Raw genomic sequence first — 18102 nt, 5'->3', positions numbered from 1 at the left:
GGCTGGCAGAAACCAAGATCTTGTCCTCTTTCCACTTAGACAGGCATGGGCTGTGGAGTTCTGGAAACTTCTGACCTTTTGTAGGGCATTTCCAGAGCGCCTGCTAGGCTGGGGGAGGGGCTGCTCTGTGACTTAACCCTTTCCCTGCCAGGGGAGAGTGGAGGCCATCGCCTGTTTCTTGTTTGATAGGCTGGGGAGGTGGTGGGTGGCAGGGGACAGAATAGTCCTGAGCGCAGAGCTGTCCCCTGTGGGTGGACAGGAGCTGGGCAAGGGTGGTGAGGGCTTTGAGGGAGGGGGAGGGCTGGCAGGAAAATCAGGAGAAAATTCCGCCTGCCCAGTAGAGAGGCCCACTAGAGGCCTGGGACTGGGGGTCAGGTGGGGACCAGGTGAGGGCTGGGTGAGGGGTATCTGCACCTAAACTCAGGACTGCTCCCCTTCTTGGCCACCATGGGTCTACAGAACGTCATCAGCCACGCTGCTGCAGACATCTGGGGCTAGCTTTGAGATGGGTCTTATTAGGTTGCCAGGCCTCTGCTGAGAGGAGCTAGGACAACATGGGTCAGAGTGAGACTGGAGTCAAGAAGGCAGGAACACCCAGCCCTGATGTCACACCAGAGGCTGAGAGCTGAGAATCACTGTTCAAAGCCAGCCTGGACAAGAAAGACTGTGAGACACTCAAACTCCAATTAGCTACCAAAAAGCTAGGAGTGGCTCAAATGGTAGAGTGCCAGCTTTAAGCAGAAAAGCTAAGGAACAATGCCTTGAGTTCAAGGTTTAGGGCTGGCACACAAACACACAGACAGACACAGACACACAGTATAAGTGCTGAATTATCCTTGCTTTTTTATTTTTTATTTTTATTTTTGGCAATCTGGGGCTTGAACTCAGGGCCTGAGCACTGTCCCTGGCTTCTTTTTGCTTAAGGCTAGCACTCTACCACTTGAGACCCAATGCCACTTCCAGCTTTTTCTGTGTATGTGGTGCTGAGGAATTGAACCCAGGGCTTCATACATGCAAGGCAAACACTCTACCACTAAGCCACATTCCCAGCCCCTATCCTTGCATTTTTTGTTTTGTTTTGTTTTGTCAGTCACGGGGGCTTGAACTCTGGGCTTGGGTGCTGTCCCTGAGCTCTTCAGCTCAAGGCTAGCACTCTACCACTTTGAGCCACAGAGCCACTTCTGGTTTTCTGGTGGTTAATTGGAGATAGTCTCACAGACTTTCCTGCTCAGGCTGGCTTTGAACTGCCATCCTCAGATCTCAGCCTTCTGAGTAGCTGGGATTACATGTGTAAGCACCAGTGCCTGGCTTCTTTTGTACTATTTCATAAGTCAGGTAATGAGTAAATTCTTTTTGTTAGTCATGGGGCTTGACCTAAGCACTGAGCACTGTCCCTAAGCTCATTTAGCTCAAGGATAGTGCTCTACCACTTTGAGTCACCATTTTGTTGGATTTTTTTTGGAGTGGTTAATTAGAGATAAGAGTCTCACAAACTTAACTTTCTTATCTAGGCTGGGTTTGAACCACAATCTTCAGATCTCAGCCTGCCGAGGATTTCAGGTGTGAACCACCAGGGCCCAGAGCCTGTTTCCTTTTGGACAATGTCGCTTCTTCCTTTGCTTTCCTGCAGTTGCTTTTGTTGTTTTGAGACAGTCTTGCTACCTCCTCCAGGCTGGCCTGGAACTTGAGATCCTCCTGCCTGTTTGCAGAGTGCTTGAATTACAAGTGTGAGCCACTGCCCTCACCCTTTATTTAAAAAGAATAGTAGTCAGATGGCAGTTAAATATACAGTCTCTCATATACTTACTTTTGTAAAAAAAAAAAAAAGAAAAGTGCAAGTTTTAAACAGCTGACAGCCAACCTGAAATACAGTGTGACAATCTTATAAAAACCAAGCACACTCTTGCCATGGATTCTGGGGCGAGCATTCCAGAAGAATGAGATGTCCGTTCATACAGAAGCTGCTCGTGGCTGCTGGCTTTGTAATCGCTCCAAACCAGAAGCAGCCAAGGGTCCTGCAGCTCAGCGGTGAAGAGTTCAACTCTGACCCATTCACTCTATGGCACACAACTCAGTCATAAAGAACTGTTGGGCGTAGTGGCACACATCTGTCATTCCAGCACTTGGAAAGCTGAAGCAGGAGGAGCCTCAACTGAGGCCTATTCTGGGCTACATAGTTAATTTTGGCCAGCCTGGGCTGCGTAGTAAGACCCGTTTTTTTTTTTTTTTTTTTTAAACAAAGAATAAAAGAAAGAGCTGGGGATCTAGCTCAGTAGTAGAATATCATCTCAGTATGTGGGAAGGTTTGAGTTCATGTCCCCAATACCACATGTGTACAAATCTGCATACACACACACACACACACACACAGAGAAGAGGAAAGGGGTGAGAAGGACAGAGGTCCCACCTTTGATTCCAATTATATAATGTTATTAAAATCATAGACCTAAAAGCTGTATTTGTGGGGACACAGGCGGAGGGGGACATGTGTGGACACAGTCACTGAGCTCCCTTGAGATGAGGGAACAATTCTGTCTTTGTGTGTAGTGTGTATACAAAAGGCCCAGAACCACATACTTGTGTGTATATAGTACACACACACACGTGCACATGTGTGCATGTGGAAAATGGGTGAAAACTCACTGATAGGTCTATATTTAACATTGTAAATATGCATATATATAATTTTTTTTGCTAGTATTGGGACTTGAACTCAGGGCCTGATGTTCAAGCCCAGCTCTTGACTCTCACAGCTGGTACTCTACCACTTGAGTCATGCCTTCAGTTCTTGGCTTCTTGCTGGCTACTTGGATATAAAGATTTGTCTGTACAGGCTGGCTTTGAACTGTGATCCTCAGATCTCACTCAGTCTCCTGAATAGCGAGCCACCAGTGCCTGGCTCAGGCTGAGCTTTGAATGTTCCTTTTCTTCGTGTGTGTGTGTGTGTGTGTGTGTGTGTACGTACATACTAGGCCTTGAATTTGGCACTGGGGTATCCTTCCTTAGCTTTTTCTCTCAAGGCTGGCCCTTTACCACTTGAGCCATTCCTCCACTACTGTTTTTTTTTTTTTTTTTTTTTTTTTTTGGTGGTGAATTCAAAAGTCTCACAGACTTTCCTGCCTGGGTGGGCTTCCAACCATGATCCTCAGATCTCAGCCTCCTGAGTAGCTGGGATGACAGGCAGGAGCCACCAGCTGGTGCTGGGCAAGTAGTGTCATTTTTCATTGTGATTTCCTGTAACAAATGAGAGTTGATGTGTCAACAGGCAACAACCTAACCACTGCAGCCCTTCTCTTGGAGCCTGCAAAGATGGCCCAGGGACTTAGGACTCTGGCTGGCAGAGGCCGGCTCCGGCTAGCTCCTCGCCAGAACTGGTTGTTCCAGGAGCCGCCCAGGAAGCTGTGGCTGCTCTCCAGAGCCAGCACCAGCAGAGCTGGCCGGGGTGGGCCAGGCCGGGGTCACTGGACCACAGGGGCAGGTGTTTATTTAGACGCATGCTCTGTCCACGCCTAGGCCCAGGTCACCTGCAGGACGGAGAGGCCTGCTGTGGGGACTGAGACTGAGGGGGGAGGGCCACGGGCAGCCTCCCGCAGGGGCAGGGGAGGTGGTCAGCCTGGCTGAGCCCAGGAGGGGTCCCCCATTCCCCTATTCCCACTAGGGGTGCTTCAAGGTCAGGGAGAAGGTCGTGAAGGGTGCAGCCCCAGGCGGATCAAGGTCACCCCCCCCCCTCCTTGTGAGAGTGAGCTGGAGAGGGAGGAGGGGGAGGGAGGGGGAGGAGAAGGAGGAGAAAGGGGAGGGAGGCCGGGGGAGGGTGGTGGAGCCCAGGCCTCCAGACAATTCCCGTAAACACGGGGCGGGGCCGGCGAGGCGGGCGGGGCGCAGCATTTCCGGGGACACGGAGCACGCCTGGACTACGGTTCTCCAGACACTCCTGGGCCCCGGGGGTCCCCGCGCACAGGTGGCTCCTGGTTGGGCTGTGACTGACTGCAGGTAGGCGCCGGGGGGTGGGGGAGGGGGGAGGGGGCGGGTTGGGGGGTCGCGCCTGGGGTGGAGGTGGGGTCTCTGCCCTGTGGCTGGGCACCCGCGGACCCCACTCCGTCCTGCCCGCCCCCTCCCACGAGGGCCCCGCCTGTCGCCCTCGGGCCTCCGGGGAGTGCGTTGCCATGGCAGCCGGAGGCCGGGCTCTTGTTGCCATGGCCGCCGGGGGCCTCGCGGGCCGCCGATCCTTTCCGTGCACCCTGCGGCACCGCTCGCGCCGCCCCTGCTCCCGGGTCGGTGGTGGGACCTGTCTGGGTTCCCCCTCCGGTGGCGGGGACGGGGGTCTCTGATTAGTCCCTGGGTCCTGGCTGCTTTAGCAACAAGGTAGATTTCAGGGCGGGGGGGGGGAGGGGAGGGGAAGCAGAAAGGTGGGGTCCTGGGGCTTTATCAGAACCGTTGGGGTCCAGTACCAGGTCAGCCAGGGGGAATTCCGGTCCTGGAACCCGCAGGTCCCCGCAGGTCCCCGCACGCACGGTGCAGCACCTGCAGTGTGAGTTCAGAACCGCGGGCGCCTGTCAGGCCCCGGGGAGGGAAGCACAGGGCTTTAATCCAGAGATGCCTGCATCGGAGCGTGGGGTCCCTCCTCCCCACGGCCCAGACACTGGCTGAAGGCCAGGGCTTGAACTCCATTTCCCGGCTGTGTCTGTGGCCCTTGGAGATCAGGGCTGCGCTTCGTGTGTGGAGAGCTCATGCCCTGGGCGACTGCTGACCTAGACATGGGGGCCCGCTGGGTGTGGTGGTGGTGGGTGAGCACTACACGTGGAGCACCCTGGAGGCCCCAGACTCCATCCACAGCACCACAACTAATGATACAACAGGGACCCATCCCAGCCACCCAGGAGGTGGAGGTCTGAGGATCTGGGTTCTTATCTCCAATTAGCCAGCAAAAAGCTGGAAGTGGAGTCGTGTGTCTCAGGTGGTACAGTGCCAGCCTCAAGCAAAAAAAATAAATAAATAAAAGCTAAATAAATTCAAGCCCTGCTACCAGCACACAGAAATAGAGAAGGCCAAAATTCAGGGAAACAGGGCTGAATGGAGGAAAGGATGAGGGAAGAAGAATGAAAGGAGAAGGAAGGAGCAAGGAGGAGAGAGAGGGAGGGAAGAAAGAAGGAAGGAAGGGAAGAGGAAGGACAGACAGCTTCTGGCAAGAACTGATGAGGAGATGGCACCGGTTGAAATTCTGAGCCTGTTAGGACAGTCTGTCCCTCTAAGTTCTGGAGTCTGCAGATCCGGGGTCTGGTGCAAGTCCTGACTTGGGGCTGTGTGGCCCCAGCAAGGCCCTGGCTCTCTCTGTGCTTCCGTGTCACCTGTGGAGTGGGTCCCTCCCACTGTGGAGATTAAATCTGTGATGAAATACAAAAGGCCAGCCTGGAGCTCACTTATGTAAGTGCTAAGAAAAATATCTCCCATGCTAATGGCCTCTTTGATTTAAGTGGATTTGTCAGCTGTTTCGTGTCAGGGTTGTGCAACTCCTCCAGGAGGAGGTATGGTTCCTTTTGATCCAAGAAAGGTGAATTTGGAAAAGTTCTCTTTTGGGAAGAAGTCTGGGTGTCTGCAGGCAAAACTGCCTTAAAGCAGCGTTTGCCTCGTTTTGGGAGGGGGGGTGGCGACCAGAGGAAAGCTCTGATGCCTTTCCTTCAGAAATGGATGTCTGTCTTGAGGTTCCTGGTTTCCACGTGGGGCTGGGGGCACCCCCTTGCTCTGTACATGTACAAGGCTGCCCTGGGAGCCCCTGGCAGCCATCTGGGAGAGGGGCATTATGGGAGATGTGATGAGAGCCTCACTGTGCTTTTTGGGGGTCTGTGGAGCTGGTCTCACTACTGTCTTGGGTTTTTGTTGTTGTTGTTGTTGTTTGTTTTGTGCATGTCCTGGGGCTTGAACTCAGGGCCTGGGTGCTGTCCCTGAGCTTGTTTGCTCAAGGCTAGCGCTCTACCACTTGAGCCACAGCGCCAATTCAGGCTTTTTCTGAGTGGTTTCTTGTTGATAAGAGTCTCACAGACTTTCCTTCCTGGGCTGGCTTCAAACCCTGATCCTCAGATCTAGGCCTCCTGAGGAGCTGGGATTACAGGCATGAACCACTGGTGCTTGGCATCTAGTCTTGTTTGAGTTGTCACCTGACGTTTAGGTGGCTGGTGGGCACCCCAAGTCCATCTATGTCTGCTATCCTTGGAGCTCCAGGAAATTGGTGACCCCACTTGGTCTCTCCCCTGCCAAACCTGCCCGCTCTCACCCACCCTTTGGGCTCGGAGACACAGACAGCCACAGCAAGCGTGGTCAGCATCCACTGGGTCACCGGAAGGGACAGAAACTTGGAGTGTGTGGAGGTGTTCATTGCTAGGAAGGGAGGGGCTGAGGAGAGTGAGCTTTGGGCCTCTGGGGCAGAGGCAGGACTCTGGCCTTCAGAGGTCAGTGGCTCAGGCTAGGCAGGGCAGAGTGGATTTAGGGAGAAGGATGTGGGGAGCCAGGTGCCTGTGGCTCACACACTTGTCATCCTTGCTACTCAGAAGGCTGAGATCGGGCTGGAGATATGACCTAGTGGCAAGAGTGCTTGCCTCGCATACATGAAGCTCTGGGTTCAATTCCCCAGCACCACGTATACAGAAAACAGCCAGAAGTGGTGCTGTGGCTCAAGTAGTAGAGTGCTAGCCTTGAGCAAAAAGAAGCCAGGGATAGTGCTTAGGCCCTGAGTCCAAGCCCTAGGACTGGCAAAAAAAAAAAAAAAAGGCTGAGATCTGAGGACTGTGGTTCGAAGCCAGCCCAGGTGGGACAGAGTCTGTGAAATTCCTAATCTCCACTACACTAGGAAAAAAGCCACAAGTGGGGCTGTGGTTGTACGTGCTACCCTTGAGCACAAAAGCTCAGGGACAGGGCTGGGGATATAGCCTAGTGGCAAGAATGCCTGCCTCGGATACACGAGGCCCTAGGTTCGATTCCCCAGCACCACATATACAGAAAACGGCCAGAAGCGGCGCTGTGGCTCAAGTGGCAGAGTGCTAGCCTTGAGCGGGAAGAAGCCAGGGACAGTGCTCAGGCCCTGAGTCCAAGGCCCAGGACTGGCCAAAAAAAAAAGCTCAGGGACAGTGCCCAGGTCCTGAGTTCAAGCCCCAAAACTGGCACGCCAAGACAGAAAGAGAGAGAGAGACACAGAGAGAGAGAGAGAGAGAGAGAGAGAGAGAGAGAAAATGGGTGGCAAGTGGAGAGATGGTGCCTGACTCCTTGGTACCTGGAGAAGCCTGTCAAGAAGCACCTGGAGGCCCGGCCTGGGGCCTTGCACCCATCAGAGGTTGGAGGGCAGGAAAGAGTCACCTGCAGGTATGAGCCGGGCATCGCTGGCTCCCAGGCTTTCTAGTCCCTTGGTGAGCCGCCCATGGGCACAGAGGGCACCTCCTGAACTCAGGGCAGTGCCGGCATGGACTTCATGTTCCGCCCTGCCTGCGCAGGGACAGGTTGAGCCCTGCCGCCTGCAGCTCGGCCCTGTGGGGCGGGGATCCCTCGCGGGGAGGGGAGCGGCTGGCTCAGGCCCCAACAAGCCCCAGTGGGGGCGGCCGCTCCCTGCCACCGAGGGTGCACCGGGTGGGGCCGGCTGTGGGAGCTGCAGCCTCAGCACCGGGCTTGCAGGTGGCAGCTGAGCCCCAAAGGAAGGGCCTACAGGGAACCACTCGTGTGTGCATCCAAGATGGCTCAGTGGTAGTGCCACGGCCCAGGGGTGACCTTCACACCAGGGGGTGGTGATGATGTTTTGGGGAGATGACCCAGGGGCACTGCTGGTGACTTTACAGGTCCACTCCATGTCCCTCAAGTCCTGCTAGGAAGCCAAGAGCAGAGGGCTTGTGCGGCCAGCCACACAATGGGCTGAATTCCTTTGCTTTTTACTTATTTATTTTCTCTGTGCCAGTACTGAGAGGTTTGAACCGAGAGGCCTGGGTGCTGCCTCTGAAACTTTATTTATTATGTATTTATTTTTGCTCAAGGCTAGTGCTCAACCACTTGAGTCACAGCTCCACTTTGGCTTTTTGGTGGTCAGTATCATGGATTTTCCTGCTGGGGCTGGCTTTGAACCGTGATCCTCAGATCTCAGCATCCTGAGTAGTTGGGATTATAGCCCAGTCAGTGCTGAATTGTTTTGTTTCTACAGAAGAACCAGTGGGGGAGCTCACTGTGTTCCACAGTTTCAAGGAGGGGGAGCAGGGGGGGAAGGAGGAGAGGGAGAGGGAAAAGGAGGGGGGAGGGAGAGAGGGAGAGAGAGAGAGAGAGAGAGAGAGAGAGAGAGAGAGAGAGAAAGCTGAGGGGGGGAGGGATCTAGTGTGGGGAGTAGAGGTGAGGCTGTTTGTTTACTCGCCTTGCCAGCCCCTGGGTCCCAGCTGCCCGAGATCAGAAGGCAACACCAGTGCTGGGTGGATGCCCCATGGAAGCGCCCAGCCCCCAGGGCCTGGCAGCCATTGGCTGATTTCAAAGCACACGCTGGGTGTGCCAGCGTGTGGCCTCCTCATCTAAATGTGTCAAGGCTGCAGCTGAGCTGGGCCGGGTCCCAGGTCCCTGGGGCGGAGAAGAGCAACTCCCCCGGCCTGGGCTGGGTGGGGAGCTGCCATCGCTGGGCAGACTGGCATCCACCGAGGGCTCGGGGCTACGAGGGGATGGTGGCAGGGGGCCAGCACCTGGAAGCTGGGCTGCAGCCAGTGCATGTCTGTGAGGCTTGGTGGGCAGCCAGGAGCAGGCAAGCCTGGTGCTGCCCCAGAGGGCCGGGGCGCCCTGCACTCGGGCTCCACGGGGCTGCCGGAGGCCCCTCCCCCACCGACAACCGGGGACGCCCAGCTGCTCGGCTGAGCCAGACCTGCGGTGCCCAGCTCCCCTAGGCGTGTGTGTGTGTGTGTGTGTGTGTGTGTGTGTGAACAGCAGCCTGGCAGGGCCCATCATGATCAACGCCACCCATCCACGCCCAGATAGAGATTTGATGGAGGGACAGCTAATGAGTGTTTTTGTTATTGTTGTGCCAGTTACTGGAGCTTGAATTCAAGGTCTAGATGCTCATCCTTTAGCTTTTTGGCTCAAATCACTGGTGCTTGACCACTTGAGCTACAAGCTCCACTTCCGGCTTTTTTTTTTTCTGGTTAATTGGAAATAAAAAAAAATCTCTCTTTAGGGCTGGGGATATGGCCTATTGGCAAGAGCGCTTGCCTTGTATACTTGAAGCCCTGGGTTCGATTCCCCAGCACCACATATATAGAAAAGGGCCAGAAGTGGCGCTGTGGCTCAAGTGGCAGAGTGCTAGCCTTGAGCAAAGAAAAGCCTGGGACAGTGCTCAGGCCCTGAGTCCAAGGCCCAGGACTGGCAAAAAAAAAAAAAATCTCTCTTTAATTTTTCTGTTGGGGCTAGTTTGGAATTACAGTCTTCAGATCTCAGCCTCCTGAGTAGTGAGGACAACAGGCGTGGGGCATGGAGAGCCTCCCAGGAGGGAGGGGGTCGGGCGGGCGTGAATGGGCGGGCAGATGTCATGATAAGTTCCTCTCCTTGTCTGGGGCCATGGCAGAAGCTTTGCGTTTCTCTCTCTGGAGCTCTTTATAAACGCTGACATTCCGGCCCGGAAACCCTTGCCTGCATCCAAGCGTGGCCGAGAGGAGCAGAAGACCCGTGGTTGGTGTGGGAACCAGCCTCTATCTAGCCCACGGGAAATCCGCTCCAAGATTTTTTTTCATTTCTTTTGTGTTCTTGTTCTTCCCGCCCAGGGAGCACACAGTAAAGCACTCAACTAACAGACAATGGGGGGGGGGCAGGGGGAGCAGGATAGAGCCACCGCCACGCTGGGGTGTGGATTGGTGGGCTCTTCCCCTGGGGACCCTTGTGTTGCCTGCTGTGGGGGGATGGAGATGGTCACTGTTCTCTGGGGCTTGTTGGCCGCCGGAGTCACAGACATGCTTTTGGAGTACTTGAGCCGCCTGGGGCAGGATATAATTAACCACAGAGATGCACAGCCCTGCCTTCTCAGAGAGCATGAACTTAGGCCTCACACAGCCCGATGTTGCCAGGATGCCAGGGCCGACCCACCTCCTGCCCACTCCAGAGCTACTGAGGCAGGGATTCAAGCTTTGACAGGTGCCAATCAATCCGGTAGCCACCGGCCAGGTATGGCTGTAGGTAAGAGTGGCTGGTGGAAGATACACAAGGAAATGTACTTGGACTTTCGCATCATTTCTTAGGATTTTTCCCCCCCATCATCTATATCTTGTGCTGATACTGGGCTTTGAACTCAGGGCTTGGGCACTAAGTTCAAGCATTTTCTATTTATTTATTCTTTGTCCTGGGGCTTGAACTCTGGGCCTGGGTGCTGTCCCTGAGCTCTTCAGCTAAAGGCTAGTGCGCTACCATTTTGAGCCACCGCACCGCTTCTATTTTTCTGGTGTTTTAATTGGAGATAAGAGTCTCACAGACTTTCCTGCCCTGGCTGGCTTTGCACCTCCATCCTTAGATCTCAGCCTCCTGATTAGGTAGAATCACAGGCGTACGTCAGCCATCAGTACCCAGCCAAGCATTTTTTTTTTCCAGCCCTGAGGCTTGAACTCTGGGCCTGAGCACTGTCCCTGGCTTCTTTTTGCTCAAGGCTAGGACTCTGACACTTGAGCCACAGCTCCACTTCCGGCTTTATCTGTATATGTGGTGCTGAGAAATCGAACGCAGGGCTTCACATATGTGAGGCAAGCACTTTACCACTAGGCCATATTCTCAGCCCCCAACCATTTTTGCTTGGCATTTTGCTCAGCCTTTTTGCTCAAGGCTTCTACTCTACCACTTGAGCCATTGCTCCACAGCAGGCATTTCACTAATTGGAGATCAGAGTCTCAGGGATTGATCCTCAGATCTCAGTAGCTAGGATTCCAGGTGGGAGTAGACATCTCCCCAAACTAAGGATGTTACTTTGTTTTACAGTACTGAACATTGCACTCAAGGCCTCCTGCTTGCTCTGCCAGGACTCCACCATTTAAGCCTCACCCCCCTCCCCAGTACCCCCTGCCTCTCTTGCCTTTCACCTGATTGACTTCTCTGGTGTCCAGTGTGGTTTCCTAGGGTGTTACTCCCTAGATCAAGGGGAGACGATTGGGTGGTCCCTAATGCAATTGGGTGGTCCCCAAGGCATCGCAGCAGGTGGCCAGGCATCAGCCAGTCCTGTTACTGCCGTTACTACCTTGCTTAAGGTGGCACCCCCCAGATCTCTCCTTCAGAGCCTCATTTTCCCGTTACCCAGTCGTTAGCAGGACAGACTGTGACAGGACATTAGCAGGACAGTCTGTGGGCGTCCCACCCCCTCCATTAGGATCCTTGCTTGAGTCAAGAGTTTTCTAATCATTTCTACATTTATCAGCAACCATTTCCTGTAAAGGAAAACCTTCTCTTTACCTCTCTCCAACTTTGCCTGTGCACTAATGGGCTGCATTTTTATTTCGGTGCATTAGAGGAAGCCATTACTTGGTGATGCCGCTGGAGGCTGATGGAGATCATCAGGCCTTCCTGCATCCTTCTGACCCCATTAGTCTTGGGTCACATCTTTCCTCTCTGGCTCAGCAATGTCCGGGAACATTCTCCTTTTCCTCTTAGGTCAGAGATTACCTTGTGCTTTCCTTTTCATTCTCTAAGAAATGGTGGTTGCTTTTTTTTTTTTTATTGACCAGTCCTGGGACTTGAACTCAGGGCCTGGACTCTGTTCCTGAGCTTCCTTTTGCTCAAGGCTTTCTATCTTTCTACCACTTGAGCCATAGCTCCACTTCCAGCTTTTTTTTTTTTTTTTGGTCAGTCCTGGGGCATGGACTCCAGCATTATCCCTGGCTTCTTTTTTGCTCAAGGCTAGTACTCTACCACTTGAGCCATAGCTCCACTTCTGGATTTTACTGTTTATGTGGTACTGAGGAATCAAACCCAGGGCTTCATACATGCAAGGCAAACACTCTACCCCTAAGCCATATTCCCAGCCCCTTCCACCTTTCTTAATAGTTAACTGGAGATTAGAGTTTCATAGACTTTCCTGCCTGTCTTCAAATCTCAGTCCTCAGATCCCAACTTCCTGAGTAGCTAGGATTACAGGCAGGAGCATTGGTGCCAAATACCTGCCTATTACTATTATTTGTGTCAGTCTTGGGGGCTTGAACTGATAGCCTGCGTGTTGTTCCTAAGCTTCTTTCCCCAAGGCTAGTGCTCTACCACATGAGCCACAAATATACTTCTGGCTTTTTGATGCTTTAATTAGAGATAAGAGTCTTACAGACTTTCCTGCTCGAGCTGGCTTTGAGTCTGGATCCTCAAATCTCAGCCTCCTGAGTAGTAGGATGATAGGCGTGAGCCACCAGAAGTGCAAGTGTGCCCTCTGTCCTCACTTCCATCCCTCCACCCTGAAGAACCTGGTGGAGAGATGAGGGGTTCTGCTGTGCTGGGCCTGCAGCTTACTATTACTATTATTTATCATCAGTGACTTGCATTAAGGTGTAAGAAATGCTTAACCAAGTTTAGGATGACTCAAAAAACTAGGAGGGAAAGCCAAAGGTATGATAATAGGATCAATATTCAAAATGACCTCAGTGGGATGAAACCTGGGCCAGAACCAATAGATTTAAGAGATAATTATGAAGTTCTGTATGGGGTTGATGAAGTTCATGGGATAATTTCATGCTTGTGGGTGCTCTTCACTGGGTCAAAGTCCACATTACAGTGTACTTCTGGTTGTTAGTTGACATGAGCCAGCAGTATTCTGTCTCTGAGGTTACTTTCCATCAGCCAGTGTTTATTGACTGTTGGCCTACTTTGTGTCCAGGCACTGTTGTATATGTTTTTGTGGTTGATGTTATTTCTGCCAGTCATGGGGCTTGAACTCAGGGTCTCATGCCTTTGCTTGGCTTTTTGTGCTTAAGACTGGTGCTCTTCTACTTGAGCCATAGCTCCACTTCTGGCTTTTTGTTGGTTAATAAGAGGTAAAAGTCTCATGGACTTTCCTGCTTGGGCTGGCTTTGAACCTTGATCCTCAGATCTCAGCCTCTTGAGTAGCTAGAGTTACAGGTATGAATTGCAGGTGCCTGGCTCTGATTTTGGTTTTCAAAGACTCTTTCTGGCTGTTGTGTTGAGAGTGGATTGTAGGGGAGCACAAAGAGGAAGTGGGGAGACCCATGAGGAGGGCTTTGAATTAACCAATTGAGATGGGTGGGGCCTGGGGGTCCCGGCAGGTGCAGAATGGTTAGGTTGTGGACTTGCTAGTGGACTGGATGAGTGGACAGGGGGGTGGAGGGTGCTAACCTCTGGCAAAAGCACTACATGGGCAGCTTCAAGATGGAATTGCCATCAGATGCCACAGAGAAGGCTGTGGTTTGGAGTAGAACCTTAGTAGTTTGGGGGGCAGCAAAGGGGAGAGGAGAAAGTTCATGTGGGTTTGGTATCCTAGTCAGCCAGCCAGGTGGAAATGGTGGAAGCCTATTGGAGTTCAGGATGGAGCAGGGAGGTCTTGGCCCAGGCACCCAGACCTGAGCGAGGGTGGAAGGAAGCGTGGGGTGCTGGTACTGTCCACGCTGCCAGTGGGATTCTAGGTCCTGTGCTCCCAGCCTGAGCCCCCTGCACCCCACCCCCCAGCTGCAGGTGAGGGAAACAAAGGGATGGGGTTCTGGTGGCAGATTTTGGCTGAGGGGGTGAGAAGAGGCCAGGTTGCAATAGTCACAAATTCCGGAAGATATGGTCGCTATTGCCATGGAATGAGTCTTTTCACCATAGCCACTGGGGTTGCACTTAGTACCCCCCTTGCCCGCATGGAAAAAGCTGAAACAGGATCCCCAAACCAGTGGTCCTTTCAGTGATACTTCTTTTTTTCTGTGCTGGGGTTTGAACACAGGGCCCAGGGCATGCTGGGGTGCTCTACAACTGGAGCCATGCCCCCAGGAGCCCCCCCCCCAAATTGGTGGCAGAGCCCAGGGGTCTGGGCTCCGTCCGATCTGCAGTGGGCACCCTTGGAGGGTCTGGGGCCTGGCAGGTTGTGGGGAGTACCGCCCCCCCCCCCCCCCGCCGCGTTTAGTCCTTTAAGGCTGTTGGCAGGTCTCCCAGACCAAGGCCCAAGGCTGAGCCCGGTGGGTGATAGCAGCCAGGCTTGTGTGAACCCTGGGGTCTGACACCCGATTCGTGCAAATAAAGACCCAGGAGCCAGGGACCCTGGGCTCTGCGCCAGGTGGGAGCTGAGTTTATTGGATCACCGACAAGCCGGTGCGGGGAGGGTCCCGGAGGGGGAGGTGTCTAGGAGGAAGGGAGATCCCGAGGCACGGGGGTCCCGGAGGGGGAGGTGTCTAGGAGGAAGGGAGATCCCGAGGCACGGGGGTCCCGGAGGGGGAGGTGTCTAGGAGGAAGGGAGATCCCGAGGCACGGGGGTTCCGGAGGGGGGGGTCTAGGAGGAAGGGAGATCCCGAGGCAAGGGGACCTCGGAGGGGGGTCTAGGAGGGGGTTCCGAGGCAGGGGGACCCCGGAGGGGAGGGACAGGAAGCTAGGAGTCAACCCACGACTCGTTCCCAGCAGGTTCCCGGACCTGCCCGCCCCCTGCCTCCCCCACCCCCCCACCCCCGCTCCCCGGAAGGCGGACGGGAAGGGGCGGCTGGGCCCACGAGTCCGGAGAGACCTCGGCTTCTTCCCCCTCCGGGCCCGGCGGCGGAGGGTGCGGGTGGGAGGCTGGGACCCCGGTAGGGCGGGCGCTCGGCCCACGTGACCGCTCACCCCACCCTCCCCGCCCGCAGGTCGGAGGCGGGGGCCGCCGAGCGGCTCGGGCCGGGGGCGGGGCCGCCGCCTGCGATTCAAGTTGAGCAACCTGAGCCGATCCCGGGACGCCGAGACCGAGACCGAGACCCACGACCCGCGATCCCCGCGCGGATCCCGGCCGGTCGCCGAGCCCGATCCCGGACCCACGACTCCCCCTCTCCAACCCCGGCCGACCGCCGATCCCCGATCTCGACCGCCACGACCCCAGCGCGGTCGCCGATCCGGGCCGCCATGGTCCGGGCGCGGGGCTCGCGGCTGTCCCCGCTGCTCCCGCCGCCGCCGCTGCTGCCGCTGCTGCTGCTGCTGCTGGAACTGCTGCCCCTGGCGCGGGCGCTCAGCCCCCGGGTCAGCCTGCCACTGGGTGAGTGCGGGGCGCTGGGACAAAGGAGGGGCCGGGGTGGGGGGGCTCGGGGTCCGCGCGGGCCCCGCCTCTCCGCTCGCGGGGCTCGGGGAGGGAGCGGCCGCGGCCAGGCCCCCTCCTCTCCTCTCCCCCTGAGTGGGGAGGGGGGCTGCGGCATGCGCACCCCGCGGGGCCGGGGTCCCCCGCCGGTCCCCCACCCGCCCCCCCCCCGCGCGTCCGCCGGCCTTTGGAGCCGCCCCCGAGCCCGCCATGGCGCACGGCGCGGTAAACACTGGGGTCTGGTTTTCCCTGCCTGTCGCCAGCCACCCTCCCGGACGGGGGCGGGAGAAGGGGGGGCTGGCGTCCCTCCCCGACCTCCAGCCGTATCTGGCCAACCAAAGGGGACCCCAGGCTCTGTGTCCTGCTAGGGGTCCCCAAACCAAGGAAGCCACCCTCGAGGTAGCCAGGCCCCCCACCCTCTCGCTCCTCTCCCTTTCCCTGGTTGCTTCTCAGGCTCCTCCTGCCCCGCCACCCCCCCCCCAGGAATTATGGAGTTGGGTCTCAAGCCCAGTCAGTGCCTTTTGCTCCCTGCACCCCGGTTTCCTTATCCTCAGAAATGGAGTGCAGCCACAGATGCCTTGAAAGCTACATTAGCCACCGTGTGGGCTGGACAATAGATTTCTGCAGGACCGTCCTTCCCCTGAGGTCTTCAGGTTGTTAAGATACCACACAATAAATGAGAGGTGGCAGCCTCTACCACACTTCCTCCTCCCTACAGCTTCTCCACCCCTAAGGAAAGAGTTAGCATCAGCACCTCAAATTAAGGCCAGGGCCTCAGTGGCCCCCAGTAACCCTGTCTGAACCTCCTATCTGAAACATCACAGATGACCTAGAGTTCAAGTCCCACCTCAGCCACTTAGTGCTCATATGACCATCTCTGGGCCTTGGTTTCCTCCTCTGTAAGATGGGGATAATCACCGTGCCTGCTGATAGCTGGAGATGGTGAAGATGGATTCATGGTAGGCTGAGAAAGGCCTCAGGATAGGGCTTGGTGCAGAAGCCGCTTGGTAGGTGAGGGCTGGTAGTGCTGTGTGTTACACTGGGACGCTCCGCTCCTGCAGGTAGCTGGGTGGCTCTGCCTAGGGTTGGGTGGGGTGGGTGGGTTTGACTCCTCCAGCCTCTGGGGTGCCCCATGGGGTGAACTGAGGAAGAACAGATGTCCTGCGATGCTATACTGCCCAATAAAGCTCACTACTTCTGCTGCCACGGTGACTCTCCTGATGCGGAGACCCTTCATCTCTAGGAGACAGTAGGGAGTCAGGGACACTGCTCTTGTGGACGCTGCTTAGGTCCGGGGAGGCCTCATGTTCCACTGCGGACCAGGGTAGCGCCTCTCCTGGGGTGGCGGCCTGGCAGAACTGGCCAGTGGGGGCTGGGGCAGCTGAAACCCCAGTGCTCCAGGACCTGCCCTGTGACTCCTGTGAACACACACAGGCTGTAGTGGGGACGTGTGTCACCCCGGCACTCCCGCATGGGGCCTGGCTCACCCACGTCAGCGCAGGCCTGCAGAGGGGTCCTAAGGGCCTGAAATGCCGTCTCCGTCCCCTCCCGCTAGGTTCTGTGGCTGGGTCTGCCCAGAGGGAGACCCCTTTTCTTGTTCTAAGGCCCTGGGATAAATGGCTCACAGCATCCCAGGAATGACTAGGGAGCACATGGCCATCCTAGGCTGAACTGCCACTATGCCTCAGTTTCCACCAGGCCCTCAGTGCCTATCTCCTTTTGCCCTCTACATGCCAGGCCCCGTGAGTCCCCCAGGGGAATCGCCTGGCGGAGAGCAGGCTTGCCCCTGCGTGGGGCCTGAGGTGGCTTCCTGTCTTCTCCCTGGGGGTCTTGTTAGATGTTCCTGGCAGCCTGCCCATCCTGCCCCCCCACTGTGGCCATAGGATGTGGGGTCCCCTGGGACCCTCCCCCCAAGGTCCTCTCAGGGGCCACACCCCCTTTCCTGCCCTACCCTAGTCCCCTGGGACACCGATGCTTGGGGACAGGTGCTCTATCCATGATTTCCAAGTCCCCACAGTGGGAAGTCCAGTTTGTGCTACCTTAGGGGTCCCTTCTAGACACCGGCTCCTATGAACGGTGTGGGAGCAAGGGGTGGCATGGTCCCCTCTGTCTGCGGTGGAAGGAGGCAGGGCCAGGCAGGAGGAGACAGGGCCGGGTGTACGTCCTGTCAAAGGGGTGTTACAGGGGACAGTGTGGGATTAGGGTTCTCTGCACTAAAGGTTGCCATGTGAGTTTCAGGACCAAAGTGTGGTCAGGAATGACATGGACTGCGGGGCCTAGTGCCTCCCGGCCTGGTCACATGGAAAGAAAGGAAACAGATGTGTTCCTCAGGCCCACCAGAATTCCCCAGGCCCCCTTGTTATGAATGTCTACACCAAGCCCACCCCTTTAACCCCAGCTGCTCAGGAGACTGAGATCTGAAGATGGTGTTTGAGCCATCTTGGGCAAGAGAGTCTGTAATCCTTACTGTCAGTTAACCATCAAAAAAGCCAGAAATGGAGCTGTGTCTCAAGTGGTAGAGAACCAGCCTTGAAAAGCTAAGAGACAGTGCCTGGGTGCTGAGTGTAAGCCCCAGGACTGACACAAACAAGTTAATAATAATAACAACTGATCAGAGAGTAGGGTGCTGGGCCGGATCAACTGTTTGTCCTCAGATCCCAGAGCTGGCCTCCAGGATCGAGCCCCCCCCCCCCGCCCCCCGGGTGCCAGCTACCTGTGTCATCTCCTCCTGCCTGGCTCCTGGCCTCCCCATTGGTGTGGCTGGGTTGGGGCAATTTAGAACTCTGACTCTGGATGCTAAGAGCCTGACTGGACTGGACAATGAGCAAAAGCATCCGGTCCTGAGTTCAAGTCCATGCCTGTTTCCACGCTGGCCAGTCTGGGGTAGTGGCAGGACCCAT

General features: G+C 55.7%; 1 protein-coding gene across 3 annotated transcripts in view; it reads left to right on the top strand.

Moving 5' to 3' along the window:
• The first annotated feature begins 3430 nt into the window (after positions 1 to 3430).
• The window catches only part of Sema4b (semaphorin 4B), a 28021-nt gene continuing 13349 nt past the window's right edge, over positions 3431 to 18102 (top strand). The window contains exons 1-2 of one of the 3 annotated variants that reach the window (XM_048368762.1): positions 3431 to 3478; positions 14781 to 15163. In XM_048368762.1, coding sequence (XP_048224719.1) covers positions 15034 to 15163 — 130 coding nt within the window. In that variant the 5' untranslated portion in view covers positions 3431 to 3478; positions 14781 to 15033. Of the gene's footprint in view, positions 3479 to 3867; positions 3991 to 5174; positions 5422 to 14780; positions 15164 to 18102 lie in introns of those variants that run through there. The other 2 variants (XM_048368761.1, XM_048368760.1) reach the window with 2 other exon arrangements.

Source organism: Perognathus longimembris, chromosome 20, assembly GCF_023159225.1.
Source record: "Perognathus longimembris pacificus isolate PPM17 chromosome 20, ASM2315922v1, whole genome shotgun sequence".
Taxonomy (NCBI): domain Eukaryota; kingdom Metazoa; phylum Chordata; class Mammalia; order Rodentia; family Heteromyidae; genus Perognathus; species Perognathus longimembris.
This window is presented reverse-complemented; position numbering and strand designations above follow the sequence as displayed.